Source organism: Eretmochelys imbricata, chromosome 7 (genome assembly GCF_965152235.1).
Source record: "Eretmochelys imbricata isolate rEreImb1 chromosome 7, rEreImb1.hap1, whole genome shotgun sequence".
Lineage (NCBI taxonomy): Eukaryota > Metazoa > Chordata > Testudines > Cheloniidae > Eretmochelys > Eretmochelys imbricata.
In genome coordinates, this window is record NC_135578.1 from 38,701,372 (window position 1) to 38,718,517 (window position 17,146).

The 17,146-nt window shown below is 42.6% G+C and overlaps 1 protein-coding gene across 6 annotated transcripts in view; it reads left to right on the forward strand.

The window, feature by feature from the left end:
• Positions 1-17,146, forward strand: part of VGLL4 (vestigial like family member 4) — a 160,419-nt gene that overhangs the window by 110,678 nt on the left and 32,595 nt on the right. For 5 of the 6 annotated variants that reach the window (XM_077822324.1, XM_077822325.1, XM_077822327.1 and 2 more), the window contains one exon: positions 14,662-14,851. In XM_077822324.1, coding sequence (XP_077678450.1) covers positions 14,662-14,851 — 190 coding nt within the window. Of the gene's footprint in view, positions 1-8,445; positions 8,465-14,661; positions 14,852-17,146 lie in introns of those variants that run through there. The other variant, XM_077822328.1, reaches the window with a different exon arrangement.

A 17,146-nucleotide genomic window follows, 5' to 3' on the forward strand; every position in this document is an offset into this window, starting at 1 on the left:
CTCTGAAGTACAGTCCCATCAGTCCTTTAACACCCCAGGACAGACTGCTTCCTGCAGCTCACTTAATCTCTGATAACATCTATTACAGTCACTATGAAAAGGTTCATTTTAATGAGAGGGAATAGCCAGCTTCTTTTTCTGAGACTGAGGCTTGGCTACACTTGCGAGTTACAGCGCATAAAAGGAGCCCCGAGCACACTAGCTCACTACCAGTCCTCACTGGCAAGGCACGCAGAGCGCTCTGACTCCGCGGCTGGTCCGCTCCTGGTACTTCACCTCAGTGAGTGGAATAAAGTTTTGTGCGCCCCCACTGGAGTGCTGCAGTGCCAGTGTGGATGCCCTGGCCTGTTAATGCGCTCTGATCGGCCTCCAGAAGTGTCCCATAATGCCTGTTCTAGCCACTCTGGTCATCACTTTGAACTCTACTGCCCTGCCCTCAGGTGACCAACCATCAGACCCGCCCTCTAAATTTTCTGGGAATTTTGAAAATCCCCTTCCTGTTTGCTCAGCCAGGCGTGAAGTGCTCTCATCGAATCTTTCCAGGTGACCATGCTTCCATGCACCAGGTGATCCCCAGTATGGAGCAATGGCGAGGTGCTTTGGGGGAGGAAGCTGTCCAGTCTCAGCTGCGCTCCAGCCGTAGGAATTACGATACCTTCGGGCACATACAAAGGCACATGATGGAACGGGGCCATTACAAGGACGCACTGCAGTGCAGGATTAAAGTGAAGGAGCTGCGGAATGCCTACCGCAAAGCCCGCGAGGCAAACCGCTGCTCCGGTGCTGCCCCTGCGTCCTGCCGTTTCTACAAAGAGCTGGACGCGATACTTGGGGGCGACCCCACCTCCACTCCCAGTACCAACATGGACACTTCACAGCCCAGTTCAACAAGGCGGGAGGAGGAAGAGGAGCAGCAAAGCAGGAGCAAGGGCGCTGAGGCGGAGAAAGACACTCCGGAATCCCTAGATGCATGCAGCCAGGAGCTGTTCTCAAGCCAGGAGGAAGGTAGCCAGTTGTGGAGGCTGGTGCTTGGGGAAGGACAAATACCAGAGGAGGTTCCCGGTAAGCAGCTTTTATTTTGGGAAGGAAGTTATTCAGTGTGGGATCTCGGGGTGAGGAGGGTTAGGGCTGCATGCATGCCTAGATGCGGAATAGGGCGTTGATGTGCTCTCTCACATCGTGGTAATCGGCTCAGTGATTTCTTCAAAGGTCTCATCCAGAACTTGGGCAATGCGCTTGCGCAGGTTTCTCGGGAGAGTCACTGTGTTCCTTGTCCCAGTAAGACTAACTTGTCCACACCACTGTGCCGTGAAGGGCGGGGGGGACCATTGCTGCACACAGGCAAGCTGCATTACAGTAGAAGACCCTCTCTTGCTTCCCAGGTCACCCTCATCAGCGAGATATCTTCCAGGACTGTGGAATCCCTGTGGAAAATGTGGGGACAGTGTTCAGTATAGGGGCGCCCTGGCGCTATTGGCTCTCCCCAAGGCACAGAAATCCAGAGGACAGTACAGCTATGAAACAATCAGTCACGCTTGACCCTGTGCTTGCTTACTATTTTGGGGCTCCCTTGGATTATGTGCGCACGCTTTGGGATGGGCACATTATGCTATTGTGTAGACTGTGCTTGCCCGTAAGTACGGGGGAATCATTGCTCTGTCTGGTGTGAACAATGCTGCCTCTGTTAAGTGTTGCATCTTGCCTTTACAGCTGCAACCTTGAGATCTCAGCCGTCCGTGTTATCACCGGTCAAAAGACTCCAAAGGATCAGAAAGAGGCCACGTAGAAGCAAGGAAGACATGTTGCATGAAGTAATGCAGCATTCAAGTAATGAAAATCGAAAAGTGCAGGAGTGGCAGGACAGTGAAAGGAGGATCTGCCAGCAGAATGAGGACCGCCGGCACAAAAGTGCGGTGCTCTGGCAGCAAAGTACGGATCGGCTGATAAGCAAAATGGAGTGCCAAGCGGACTCGATCCAGGCACTCGTAGCCATGCAGGCGGAGCACTGCCCGAGCCCCCCTGCAGCCCTTGTCCCAAAACTCTTTCCCTTGTGCCCCCATGTCACCTCCAACCACTTTTCCCAACATCCGGGTTCTTACTGCCACCAGCTGCCTCCAACACCTGTAGCTTCACCACCCAGCCCTGAAAACTACGACTCTTACCCACTGTACTCAGCCCCCATCACCATGCAGTATAGCCATCCTGAAGTGCAGCACTCATTGCACAGCACTCCAGACAGGAAGGCTGAGTATGATAACAGGACATACGCAAATCTGTGATTGTACCTTTCCCCACCCCACCCCATTGGCCTTTCTGTTTCCCAAGCAGTTGTGTTTCTTTTCAATAAATGAATTTTCTTTTCAATAAATGGATTTTTTGGCTTTGAAAACATTCTTTATTATTGCATAAAGTAAAAGATACCTTAGCCCAGGAAAGAAACAGGCACTGCAAGTCAGCGTAGCAAACACAGATTCCTACTAACATTGGAACCACTGCACTTCACTCCCGTGCAGGGCACCAGACATTACTGGTGGCTTTCAGCCTCAAATTGCTCCCTCAGGCATCCCTAATCCTTGCAGCCCTGTGCTGGGCCCCTCTAATGGCCGTGCTCTTTGGCTGTTCAAATTCAGTCTCCAGGTGTTGAACCTCCGAGTTCCATGCCTGAGTGAATCGTTCACCCTTCCCTTCACAAATGTTATAGAGGGTACAGCATGCGGATATAACCGCGGGGATGGTGTCATCGGCCAGGTCCAGCTTCCCATACAGAGAGCGCCAGTGGCCCTTAAAACAGCCAAAAGCACACTCCACAGTCATTCTGCACCGGCTCAGCCTGTTGTTGAACCACTCCTTGCTGCTGTCAAGGCTTCCTGTTTAGGGTTTCATGAGCCAAGGCATTAAAGGGTAAGTGGGGTCTGCAAGGATCACAATACACATTTCAACTTCCCCTACGGTGATCTTCTGGTCTGGGAAAAAAGTCCCGGCTTGCAGCTTCCTGAACAGGACAGTGTTCCGAAAGATGCGTGCATCATGCAGGTTTCCGGGCCAGCCTGCGTTCATGTCAATGAAACGCCCACAGTGATCCACAAGCGCCTGGAGAACTATAGAGAAATACCCCTTCCTATTAACGTACTCAGAGGCTAGGTGGGCTGCTGCCAGAATTGGAATGTGTGTGCCATCTATTGCCCCTCCGCAGTTAGGGAAACCCATTTGTACAAAGCCATCCACAATGTCATGCACGTTACCCGGAGTCACAGTTCTTCTGAGCAGAATGCGATTAATGGTCCTGCAAACTTGTATCAACACAATTCCAGCGGTCGACTTCCCCACTCCAAACTGGTTAGCGACTGATCGGTAGCTGTCTGGAGTTGCCAGCTTCCAGATTGCAATAGCCACCCACTTCTCCACCATCAGGGCAGCTCTCAAGCTCGTGTTCTTGTGCCGCAGGGTGGAGGCGAGCTCATCACACAGTCCCATGGAAGTGGCTTTTCTCATCCGAAAGTTCTGCAGCCACTGCTCGTCATCCCAGACTTGCATGACGATGTGATCCCACCACTCAGTGTTTGTTTCCCAAGCCCAAAAGCGGTTTTCCCTGGTGGTGAGCATGTTCGTGAATGCCACAAGCAAACTCGTGTCACATGCATTACTCGAGTCGATATTGTCGGAGCCCTCACTTTCACTTTGGATCATAAGGAATAACTCAACTGCCAAACGTGACATGTTGGCGAGACTCGTCAGCATACTCCTCAGCAGTTTGGGCTCCATTCCCGCAGACTGAAAGGGAAGACAGAGTGCGCAGTACAAAAAATGTTCAAAGATGGTGCAAAATATGGACGGAAGTACAGGGATTGCTGGGATGCGAACCGATGCATCGTGGGGCATTGGGACAGGACCGAGAATGCCCCGCACCCCCTCGCCCCCTTCCCACAAGCCACAGTGCCACCATGGGAAGAGGTGCTCTGTGGGATAGCTGCCCATAATGCACCACTCCTAATGCCGCTACAAGTGTTGCAAATGTGGCCATGCCAGTGCGCTTGTTCCTGTCAGTGTGGCCAAACAGCAGCGCTTTCCCTACTGTGCTCTCCAAAGGCGGTTTAACTCAAAGTGCTCTACATCTGCAAGTGAGGAATGACTTCTGCTAGAGCAGTGATTTTCAACCCATGGTCTGCAGATCCCTGGGGATTCGCAGACTATATCTACAATTTCCAAAGGGGTCTGCACCGCCATTCAAAATCTTTTAGGGGTCCACAAATGAAAAAAGGTTGAAAACCACTATGCTAGAGGAACCAAATTACTTATATGTTGGCCATTTTCTTTACTGTTGAAGAAGGAAAGTCCAATATTACAGATCCCCTCTATCTGCTAGTGTATGTTGACATTAATAATGCCTGGACTGCTCCTGATATTAAGTTAATCCTTCCCTCATAGTGCAGCTGCGAGCATATAAAATTTAGCTAAGTTGAAACTGTGAATCGCAGTTCCCCGGGCTCCAAAGTAAACTCTGTGCCGATCTGTTCTTCAAACAAATCCTTCGCCTAGCTCTGATGGGGAACAGCATGCCCTGAGATTCCCTGGAAAAGAATGATTTTACAAGTTCTTGACCACCAACATTTTTCTCTTCATTCCCTTTATGCAACCCAATACACAATGAAATGGCTGGGAGAACTTCTGATGCTTCCAAGAAAGCCACATCTTAATGTACCCAAAGGGTGTCATTCTTCTCTGATGAAATCTTCCATTGTCTCCATGAGAGCATCTTTGCATCTCAGTCCTGTATCTGTATCCTTACCATTCCCTTTGCTACGCTCTTGATTTATATGGTAGGAGGAGAAGACGCTGCTAAATTCAAGCTTGTTCTTTTGTAATTTGAGGGAAACTGCATGGGCAACCTTTATGTCAAACCCTTGCTCAAAAAGAAGGGCATATTGCCTGCTGGGTCAAAATAGTCTTCTTCCTTCTGATGTTATACAGACAGAATTTTGTGTATTCCTTTTGTTACAGTCAAGGTAGGTATCCTTGTTATAAAGCTAACTGTTCTATCTCAGTTTCCCAGAGGAGTTGTGGTACTACCCAAGCTGCTCTTCATCAAGGCTGTTTGAGTTTTGAAGATAGGGTAGAAACTTGTTGCATTTCCTCATCAGCCGAGACCGATCAGCATCATCCACTAGCCCACCCTTTCCATGTTACCTATAACTATTTCATAGTTTCTGTGTCCACATTTTCTATCCCTAAAGGTGCAGACACATCTCCAGGAAATAAAGCCATAGCTGTGAGGCAAGACTTCTAGGCCTTTGTCCCATATCTCTTAGCAGATAAAATCCCTGTCATTTTGCTTCAGTAAGGGAAAGAGCTTGCAAGCTTCACAAAATGGTACTCAAAGTGCATGGGAACACAGCCAACACCATAGCGATTATGCAGACCAGCCTGGTTCAGCTATCTGTAGACAGGCATTATCTTCTGCCTCCTTTACCCCTTCTCCTCTCCCATGATTCTACACTCTGATCTAAAGACACCATTGTCCATGAGCTGACGTTTTAGAAATTAGCTCTCCAGCATAAGAGGTCTGTACTTCTTGAGTAGCTGACTCTTTCCTCAGCTCCACAATATCTGTTGCCTGTGGTAGAAGTTACAAGTGTTTTTGTTTGTTGTTTTAGTGTTTGGACTAAGGTCTGTTTCTTTAGCCTTGGACTGCACAGTATTTCTGTCAAGAGGACCATGAAAAAAGCGTTGTTGCAGTCCAAACGCAGCACGTTAGCAGCATCTGGGGAAGAATACTGGCTCACATCCCCTAGTAAAGAACACTACAGAATCAACAGGCTGAAGGGATCCAGTGTCAGTCAGGCGTGTATTCCTTGCATGGAGCCTGAGAGTATGTCTATGCTGCAGTTAAATACCCATGACTGTCCTGTTTCAGCTGACTCAGGGCTGTTTAATTGCAGTTTAGATGTTCGGGCTCAGGTTGGACCAAAAAGTTTGCATTTAGGAGATACTGCCCATGCCATATCCGGGAAGCAGATGGAGTGTCCAAGAGCTACCAGATGCAATAGCCAAAAGCTACAGTTATGTTACAGTACTTAATTTTACATGGAACTACCCAGTTTAAAATTCCCCAGACATGTATTATTACAGAACCCCATCTCACCCCAGTATTGTTCTCCTATAAGATTTGACCAGTGTGGAATTTTGAAATTGCAGGATTTCATATGTATTGCACACCAGGGAAACAGAACAACTAGGTAAACCTTATACAAATACATTGATCTAAAAATATAAATCCCAGAAAATGCATGAGCTAGCTGAGCAAATAAGAGTACCACATGGCCCTAAGGTTTAAAAAAAAAAAAATAGAAAAGAAACCAGCAACCAAACAGCACACTCTTATTTCTAAGAGGACAGAATGCCAACCATATTAGCTGACATACATTCAGATTTGAGTAGTATGTATACATACAGTCCATTAATAAAATGTTGGTCAATTTTGCAAATATTTAACTTTGTTTTTCAGAGGGAGTTATTCAGTTTTGGACTTTCACAAATTGAATCTCCTATTTGCCTCTTTTTGTCATTACATTTAATTTAACTTTTTACGATGTCTCTCGATACCACTCAGCCCTTTAAAATACTGCTTAAGCACCTGATCTAACAAATCTTTCCTATTGTAACCTTACTCTCACTCAGATTTACTTTTGAAGTGGATGGCAAATCTTTAAGCTTTGATCATTTTCACCTAATGACAGACTGGCCTTTGATTGGCTCTGCTTTCCTGTCTCTTATGTTTCAGGATAAGTCACTTACCTTGGTGACAGAGGAAAGAAGAGAGAGACCCAGAAACTGCCACAACTTTGAAAAGGAGTGGTAGTTTGAACTCCAGAACTGAGATACTGGTGGGCCATTCATGACTTTTCACAGATAGAATTTTTCACTAGGTATTATCTATTCATCTTTCCTTTTTTAATGTAGATGTTGAGTTCAGATTTGGGAAACCAAAGGTAGAAACTTTTAACCAATGTCAGTCCTGAAGTTTTCCAGTCACAAGTGTGATGATATTCCATGTAAAGTACTCTAAATATTAACAAAATTAAGCTGAATTTAAGAGGATATTTGTTACTCAGGTTTTTCATGACCACGGTTTTGAGTAAACAAATCTGTATTCATTTTCTATATTGGAAATGGAAATATACAGCTAATGTGTCACATGAAAACAATTTTGGGCCTGATTAAACCCCACTGAAGTTAACAGAAGGTCTCCCATTGACTTCAGTGAGCTTTTAATGCAGCCCATGGAGGTGTTTTTGAGATTTAAAACTTCACAAGGAGGGAAAAATCATTGTCTAGATCTGAAATAGGCCTTTTTAAGTGTTCAGTGATTCATCCATGAGCAATATTACAACACATAGTGCAGTTAGTGGTAAACAAGCACTTCTAATTACATTTAGAATACTGGGTATTTTGCCAGTGAGTTAAATGGAACATGCATCTTTCTGTAGTACAGTCAACAGTAATATAGTTTTATTAAGCAAGAAATATGGGATTTATTGTTTCTTGGAGCAGGTAAATGCCTTTTTCTTCTCTTTTGGAGGCTATAATTTGTTATTCCACTCTGTGCTGCACCCAATAAAAATAATCTGCAGTCATTAAGGAAATACTGCTGCTAATTGGAGAGTTCGGCAGTTGAACCATCAGCAGCCCATTTTACAATGCCATAGGTTTGGAAGCATACTCAAGATCACATACTTGGGGCTGTTAGACCCTGTGCATCCTGACTGTGACCCTGGTACATAGCAATATATTGATCAACATTGCTTTTACTGGAGCAGGAGTGGATTGTGACTCTACTCATGAGCTTAACCACTATACTTCTGGGAGAAGAATAAAGTGAGAGTATAATTCAGGGAGAGAGCAAGTAAAAATATGTTGCATTCATTTGTGGTTCTTCTGTACCATTTTAAATGTTTAATGTATGTTTTGCTAGGAGAGTGGCCTGTGGGTCAGAAAGTGTGTCAGTTAAGAGTACCCCTTCTTCCTTCTGTGTTGAGCCAGATGAAAAAGAAGCATCTTAGTCCCTTTACATTGCAAGGAAAGAGCCCTCTCTTCATCACAGAAAACAGCAATTGCTTGGGAGATGGTTTCTGTTTCTTTTGGAACCCGCTTGTCTTCTGCGACTTGGAAAATATATTAATTAACGTTGGTTGTAATTAGGTCTTGCAGGCAAGCTAATGTGGACACTTTTGTTTAGCTGCAGGCTGTCTGGATTCATGTACTGTAGCTGGAAAGAGAGAAGATCTTCCGTTATCTTGCTCAGCACCTTGGAAGCAGGAGTTACTAAGTGTGAGAGAATGCAGAAAGGATCCCATTTTGAATGGCTAGCTTTGACTTCACCGGGACTAGTCACATGCTTAAAATTAGACGTGCTGAAGTGCCTTGCTGAACAGGGGCCTACAACTGCAGTACAGCCAAAACTGCTGAGGTATGAAAAGTGAAATTTGACAGAAATAGGCGTCCCTAAAGATTGACGTATGGTGTTTAGGAGCTCCATGGAGTGGAAGCATGCAGGTTAGCTCCAGCCTGCCTGCTCTGTAGCTTCATTTCCTCCTACCCACCTGCCCTACCGCCACTCTGGCTGATCACCAAAGGTACACAGGATGAAGCCCTGCTCCTGCACACCGTAGGAGTGCCACAGCACAGGAACGCACCTGGCCTGCAGAACTCCTCTCTCTTAAAGGTTGAAAGCTTGTCTCTCTCACCAACAGAAGTTGGCTCAGTAAAAGATATTACCTCACCTACCATGTCTCTCTAATAAGTTCTTAACTGGAGTTTAGGTGCTTAGCTTACCATGTACCTTTCCCTGCTCCTGCATATTACAGAGTAGTTCAAACTACTAAAATTACTACATACCTGTTTCTATAGTAGTATAATATATAGAGAAATATGCACAGGGTGCATGTACAAGCTCGGCTTATTCAGGCAACCTTAATGTTGACATTTCCTGGCCCTTGAGCGCTTAACCATGCACCCTTTAAGCTATAGTAATGAAGTGCTTTCTACGGAATATAGCACTCTCAATGCCTCTCACATTGGAGTCAGTCTTAGCAAGTGCTACTGAACCGGATTCACGGTGTGTGGGTCAAATACAGGCTGCTGCCTTGATGATCTCTCCAGTGAGCACACCCACCATCTGCAGGAGGAAAATATCGCTGCAGCCAGATTCTGGCCCAAAGCAGCCCCTTGCACTGTCTCCCATCCTCCATACAGTCTATCCCCATGAAGGGTAGAGATAGCCGGGGCGGGGTCTGTGGTGTGACTGGAACTGTGTGCCGAGGCAACAGCCCAGTGGGGCACTAAATTATGGTATGTTCCTCCTGTGGCAGGCCCTAAGTGTTCCACCATCAAGGGCAGACCTGCAGAAAACCCTTTCCTTATCGGATGCAGGAGCCAGAATATGACAGGCAACATAATGGCCATGTTTCAGCTTCTGGACACGTGTTTTCTGGCACACCTCTCTTCACACTGTTAGCCAGAAGTTCTCAGTGATGGTTTGGATGTTGGCAAATGTTTCCCAGCAATATTTTTCTGCTGTACTTTATACGTTGAAGCTTGGGTTCTTGCTAGCCTGGTGTCATCTTGTGAGGAAGCTGATCGGGTCCAATGCCACATAAGTGAATGATTTATGAACTATAAAGCCAGAAGGGACTACTGTGATTGATCTAGTTAATCAATCAACCTACTGCATAATACAGGTCATAGAACTTCCCTGAATTGATTCCTGTTTGAGGAGAGTGCTCTATTACAAGAGGGGAAATGGAGGCACTCCCAACTATACCATAAAATCAATTTTAAACCATTTCCAGCGGCTACCTTCGTAGCATACGTTAGAATTAGACTGTATCTAGTCACTGATTTTTTTTCTCATTGTTTTATTAGGAATGTAGTTGTATTCAAATTGTCTTAAAAACTTATTCTCCAGTCCATCAACTTCTTTTCAATCCATACATTTTTCGTTAAAAGTATACGGCGCTTGTATCAATAACATGACTTCTGATAGCTTGAATATTTATTTATAGACTTTTTATCATTAAATCAAGACTTTCCATTGAACAATCTAAATGGATGCGTGTGCTCCCTTTGGTCAAATAGCCGTTAAAGTAGAACTATGCTAAACTGTGTACCTTAGAAATCTCACACAAAATCTCAGATCTCAGTGAAGACTTAATATTTGCTAGATTTCATATTGCTAAGATTTCACTTGTTTACAACATTTAGCATACTATGAAATATTGTAATGATTTATAATCAGTTGACAAAATTGATGAACAAGGTACATATTGTGATCCAATATCCTTGTTTAGTATTGTTCACTTAGTTGTAATTCTTAGATTTCAGCACCTTGCTATAGGTCCCCTACTCTGTACTGAGTAGTTATGAATTGCACAGTTCTTGTTCTGTAATCACATGGATTGTAATTTTACTCCCATTTATGATCACTTCTCCCTGCACTTTATTTCTCCCTGTATGTTTGAGGTGGTAGGGGAATGGAGTAGAAAACACAGAAAGTGGTGGTTAAATTTCACTGCTCTGTCATCTGCACGTTCCTCAGATTCAGAATTTTATTTTAGTCTGCCTTGTGTCGAGGAGTGTATCTTGTAAGTCTTTGGTTGGAAAGATGAAGACTTTCATTTCTGGAGTGTAATTAATGCTCAGATTTTATGGACTTAATAGCAGCCAGCTGGAAAGAGGAAATTGGGAGGGGGAATAGGATATAGTAGCCATGTTTGAATAAGCATGCTGCAGCCCACACTGAGATGCTGGGGTAGGGAGGAAGGAAGCAGGCTGACAAACGTGTGTGTATTAATTTTTTTTATTTCTAGTCTCAGTGAGTCATGAACTTCTCAGAAGATTTTATATGATGCATTTTAAGATTTCTCTGCTATCTTGCTGTCAAATCAGCACTTGTAAAAACATGAATTACGCCTTTATGAAGCTTGTATTGTGTGTAACATTTCGGCAGGGAGACACAGTGCTGACTGAACTCGAGGAGAAAACACAAATACTATAAATGATCCAGTACTTACGGGACAGTAGCAAGATATTGTAGTACTGATCAGCATGACTGGATGTGGAATGCGTCTTTTCTAAACATATAGCTTAGGTTAGATCCATTATACCAAACAAACCTCAGATTTAAACCTGTAAGTTGGTAAAGGAGGGAGCATTCTTGCTGAGTGCATGGAACCCTGTTAACAGAGCTGCATGTTACTGCAGTACTTGTACTATAGGCAGATGGTGCGTCCCGTCATGATCTGTGTTTAGCTTGTCTGTACTCTTATGTTGCCTAACCATTCTAATTGAAAAGAAAACAAAACAAAAAAAGTTGACTGGGATGAATAGCCATAAGCAGAACTATTTGAAAGTGGCAGATACGCAGGGCCTTAGCCCAGCTGCTGGTTGAAACAAAGAGAAGTATTATGAGAAGCATAATGAACGTGCATTGGCTATCGGTGCTTCAGTTGCAGCCCAGACACCGGCCTGTACAGTAATGAATTTTAAAGATTGGGTACAGGCTTGTGGAATTTTATGAAATACAGTTTTATCAGAGTGTTGTCTTGCCAGTAGGATGATGTCAGTCTGGTTACCATAGAGTGTGGTCAGACAGAGACAGACAAATCCAGTCAGTAAAACAGCATTTTGTTTGGTAGACTGAGTTGTGGTTTCTCTCTCCCTGATTTAAATTAAAGTGCTGTAAAGAGGAAAGAGTTGAAAACAAATCTTTTTTTTTCTTATTTCAGTTTTTTTTAATGTAAACCAGTTATAGGCCTAATCAGTCTTAAAGGCAACATGAGAGGCTGAATTTGCAGTGGGGGATAAATACAGCATAATGCATGTGGCAGGGGTTATGTTTATAAAACAGTTTATCCCTGCAATTGATGGTGAGGCCATTAGTGTTCATCATGGATCTCACCCTCTCCCGTCCCCCCGGCCTTTTCTTCTGGGTTCTTTCTGCCAGCCCTATCTCCCTGTAGGGTTCCAGCCCTGTGAAGTACTGAGCACCTCCAGCAAGATGCTGATGGTCATCCAATTCAGTAAGAAAGTCCTCAGCACCTTCTGATACCCAGGGCCTCAGTAACAATATCTTCATGAAGTTGTAGTGGTCGTGAGAGTCATCTGATTTAGTTTTGCTGGGTGGCATTGTCATGCCTTGGATGAAATCGCTAGAACGCTCCAAACTAGCTGATTACTTTATTTGCTCTTAGAATAATGATCCCATTATTTTTTGCTAAGTGCATCTAAGAGGCTGAGAGACATGGACCACTGGAATCTTTGTAGAGCTTGATAGGTTTTATTAGGAGCTAAGGAAGACCCTTTATGCTTTACTAAGTTCCTTTAAAAAGGCTTTTATTACACCAAGTGCAGAAGACAATAGCATTTTGCTATCATGAAATTTCTAATTGAATGTGTTTTATTAATTGAATTAGTAATTCAAACCAGTGCTGTTGCCACCACAGACACGATTTTTGAGGGGGGGAAAAAGTCCTGATACTTGGAAAAATAGAAAAAGGTACAACCAACTTAAGAAATGTTACTTAGTGTCTCTTTGATGTGATACTGTGTCAAACTCCCTGAAAACCAAAACAGTTTCTAGGTTGGCGAATGAATGGTACTGGTAGATTTTTGCCTTTCGCATCCACTCTGAGACTTCAAAAGTGACCTTGAACACGGTGGAGGGAGGAAGGCTTGCGGGGAAGGGAAGTATCAAACTCTTCAGAATGATCAAGATTTCATCTTTTGAAGTGGGTGTCAACTTGCACTTCAAAGATAGAAATGAGGGAGATGTGCTAGGTAGGGAGTAGCTGATTGTGGTATGATTTAGTGCTGTTTTGTAGCCACAGGCTTGTGTCAGAATGTGAGCATGATATATGTGGAGCTCTTTACTGTCAACGTTAAAGGTTGAAAAATGCAGTATAGAATTTATTAATCAGATGGTTAAGTTCTTAATTGCAAACCCCCTACTCCAGCAGAAAAAGTCTTTACAAAAAGTAGGTTTTGACATTAACAATTGGCTGTTTTAATACAGCATGTGATCTGCATGTCCAGTTTCAGAATGTCTGCTGTAGAACATACTTTCTGCTATTTAGTTTCAAGATGGAAAATTCCCATTTAGCTTCGATGCCAGGGTCTTTAATAGAAATCATGACTTGTGGTGTAATATAGGTCACAGTATATTTGCTAGTTTATATCTTACTGACTCAATTGGCAAAATGTTTATTTTTACTGGTAAACTTTCAGGAGGTTTTCTTCTCACTCATTCTTTTTCCAACAAAATAGTACTTGTCACCCGTGTGAATTAGGGCTACTTTCTATAAATCATCTGTTCAACAGTGGTGATCTCAAAATGTGTAGTGGCAGACAAAGATTTCTTTCTTAGGTACCGCATTGCTATAGATGGATTTGAGTTTATCCTAATTTTATTTCCCAAAATTGTGACCATGTGGAAACTAAAATGCTTCAGACACTGAAGGAAAAATACCAATTTTATACTTTAACAAAAGTGTGTGTTTCAGAAGCATTACCAGCGTAGGTAAAGTTGATAGCCCAGATTACCTTCAGATTCCCACAAACCCCTCCCCCGCCCCGAAGTGATTTTCTTAATCTAAAAGTCCATATGAGGTTTAAATCTGATTTATTGTAGTAGAGGTGGATGTATCAATGGAAGCTGTAAATGTTGGTGAACACTGGCATTTAATTGTAAAGGGAAGAAGTTTTCAGCCCAATTTGTAAGGCATGCTTAATTACAGCAAAGGGATATGCTATATAAATGTATCATTTCTTGAATTTGTATACACAACTCCTGTATTATGCAAATGAGATTTCCTGCTAAATCTCAGATGCTGTGATGAGGTGTATCTCCTGGGTTTACTGCTAGCTTATCTAGTTGAAAGTTAACTTGTTTAGGATTGAATTTTTATGATCCTTGTGCCAGGCAGGCACGTTCTTTTGTTCATTGCACTAAAATGACTTTAAAGGGCCAAATTTACACCAGTATCAGCAAGAGCAGAATTTTTCCCTTAATGTTCACCAAGAGTAATTAGATTAATATATTTGACAGGTTTGATTCAGGCAATATTTTATATAATATAAATGTAAAGTTTAGTCAATAAATAATTTATATCCTGAGTATTTGGCACAAATGTGAACTGTAGTCCCAGAATTTAAAGACGTTGGGATAGGGAAGGAACAAAGGCTACATAGCGCACACACACAAAAACAGTCAGTCATGCTTTGCATCATAAGGTAATGTAAGTTCAGTGTTGAGTTGGCCTATTCTATTAAAAGAAATGCTTCTGAATAAAAATACTTTTTAAGACTGCACTGGCTCAACCTTTAGGCTCACCCAAGGTGAGTAAACTACCCTTTCTGTAGTGGATTTTTTCAACTGTTACTTTATTCCAATATTTTTATTTTTAAACAGGATCTCAAACAGTTTCTTGGTTGAAAGACATGTCTTCTGAATGATGCCTAATACTTGGCTTCTAACCACTCTTTCAGTGTGTCCTGAACGTGCTGTGTGGCTTGTGCCCCATTACTGTGTCAAAAACTTCCCCTTAAGAGTTGTTTTTAAAAGGGGATGTTTTTTTCCCTGTGTTTATTTTACCTTGTGTTCTTGTGTAGGTGAAGCAGCTCTAAGAGGTGAGCCCAGAATGCAGTCTCTTCCAGTATCCTCTGCTCTAACCAACCATCGAACAGGCCCTCCTCCCATCAGCCCCAACAAGAGAAAGTTCAGCATGGACCAAGGGGAAGATGAGCTAGACTGTGAAAATGAACATGTCTCTAAAATGAGTCGAATGTTCAACCCGCACCTGTAAGTTTCTCTCTTTCAATGCCTTTATTTCCTAGCCAAATAGAATCTAATGCCACTTTTGTCCCTTTAATTACAATGTGTTGTTTTTTTGTAAATTTGCATGTTGAAAATTATAGTATACCTTGGATTTAGGGCCAGACTCTTCCTATCGTGAGAGGAAGGTCTGTCTGTATGACGATCAAGAGGATTACATGGCACTTTAAAACTGTTTTTATAGCCTCAGGTAGTAGGAATTATGTTGATTGTGTACATCATAATATTTATATCTAGGTATAGCTTTTTTAAAATAATACCCCCTTTTTTTTAACCTGTTCCCTTCACATCCCACACCCTTAAGCTTTTTACCCTGTGGAGAAAAAGAGGTAAAAGTGCTTCACATTTTTCTAAGGCCAGGAGACTCTGAGCCCAGCTGCTCAGTAGATTCCACCGTGACAACTGGACAGGCTGCAGTTGTTGCTAGAAGTTATTTATGTGATCATATTCAGACCCCAAAAGTGCATTTCATTAGGAGGTGAAACTTTCCACACAGGTAATATATGGAGAAGGGGTGTGTGCGTGTGAGTGAGTGAGTGAGTGAGTGAGAGAGAGAGAGCGAGAGAGAGAGAGAGAATATCATCGAGGTGCCGTTTGTGCTGTGTTCTTGTTGTTCTTGGGAATGCTGTTCTGGTTGGCATGAAGTCTAGGCTTAGAGAATTCCTTTCATTCTTGACTGGAGGAAGTGATCAGAGTACTTCAGCAGTCAGAGGTAGCTTGATAACTGCATACTGTTCCCTGCTGCCTCAGCTGAAATGGCCCTCTGCATTCCTCACATTCCACGCTGCTTTGGACTGTTGTGTTCAGTCACAAGATAGGGACAGAGGTATTTATCCTCAAATAAATCACCATAGTGTTAGTCAGAGGCTGGGTCTGCAGTCTGCAGTCTTGGAATTTGTTACAAATCAGGAATCCAGCGCCGAAGTAATGCAAAACAGTGATGCACACAAGTGGAGAAAGACTTCTCATTTGCAGCATGGCTTTCTCTCTCTCTCGCTCTCTCTCTCTCTCTCTCTCTCTCTCGCTCTCTCTCTCAACTATTTACAGCCCTTCTCTTTCTTGCAAATGAGAATGCTAGCCTTGGAAAAAATGAAGTACTTTGTTTCTGAGGCAATACAAAAACATATATGGAGAATTTTTGTGACATTTTTGTATTATAATGTTATTTAATGGAAAATGTGTAATTTTCAAAACTGACATGGTGGAAATATAATAAAACATAACTAGCAGTTATGTATATTGTGCCACTTTATACAGTGCAGGCCATAAAAAAGGTGGAGTTTGAACTGACACATTCACGTGCAGCCTAAATTGGCTTCAAAGCTAAAGCTCTGGAAATGAGAAAGTAAAGTCAGTTCCTTCATGCAGTCCCATGGCTTAGATGGATCTTAAAGGTGACTGTACTTAGTCTTGTTTTTCTGCAAAGCACTTTTGTTCAGCAGACTGGTTCTTTCAGTCTCTTAGTGTAGGAAAGCTGTGTCTCCCCCTACAATAATAAGGTGTAGGTATTGTCTGCCCTGTGGTCCCATGGCGTGAATCAAATCATACATTTTAACAAGACTCTCTAGTTCAGAGAGGAAAAAAAATCTATCACAACACATACTGTACCCTCTTTCACTTTGTTTTTAATCTTCAAACTAAAAGATTTCTAGCAGATAATACTCAATTCTTTGAACCAAATGTCACAAAACTCAGACATTTCAGATGTCTCTAATAAAAAAAATTAACAAACACTCCCTGAATTTTGCACTGTAAACAAAAAAGTTACATTTCTCTAATGATTTCCAGATTTTCCCTCTTTCTTTGTCTCTGGTTATGTTTGATCTTGAGTTAGCAATATAAATGCATTATATAAGACTTTGTAAAAGGCTTAGACAAAGTTTTGACTTAAAAAAAATTAAGCATCTGCAGTAAAAGCTTGTTTTTGTTACTTTATCACTAAAGACATCATAGTATATTAGGGGAAAGAAGTGTTGTACTGATTACTATTGGCAGTAACAGTTTACTGGCTTGGAGGGTCTGGAAAAGATAATTTGGCAGCATTTCATTTAGAAAAACAAATAATTCATGTTTAGCTGCTGTTGCTGCCAATATCATGTTATATGGAAACTCTGTCCTTTTGAAGACTGGATGGCAAGATTAATTGTATTAAACATAGACAAGAAGATAGAGAAGAGGATTATAAAATTTCAGTTTTGCTCAGGCCTATTGGAACTAATTTAAAAGAAAAAGATGTAGGTTTTGGAATTCGGGAAAGTGATC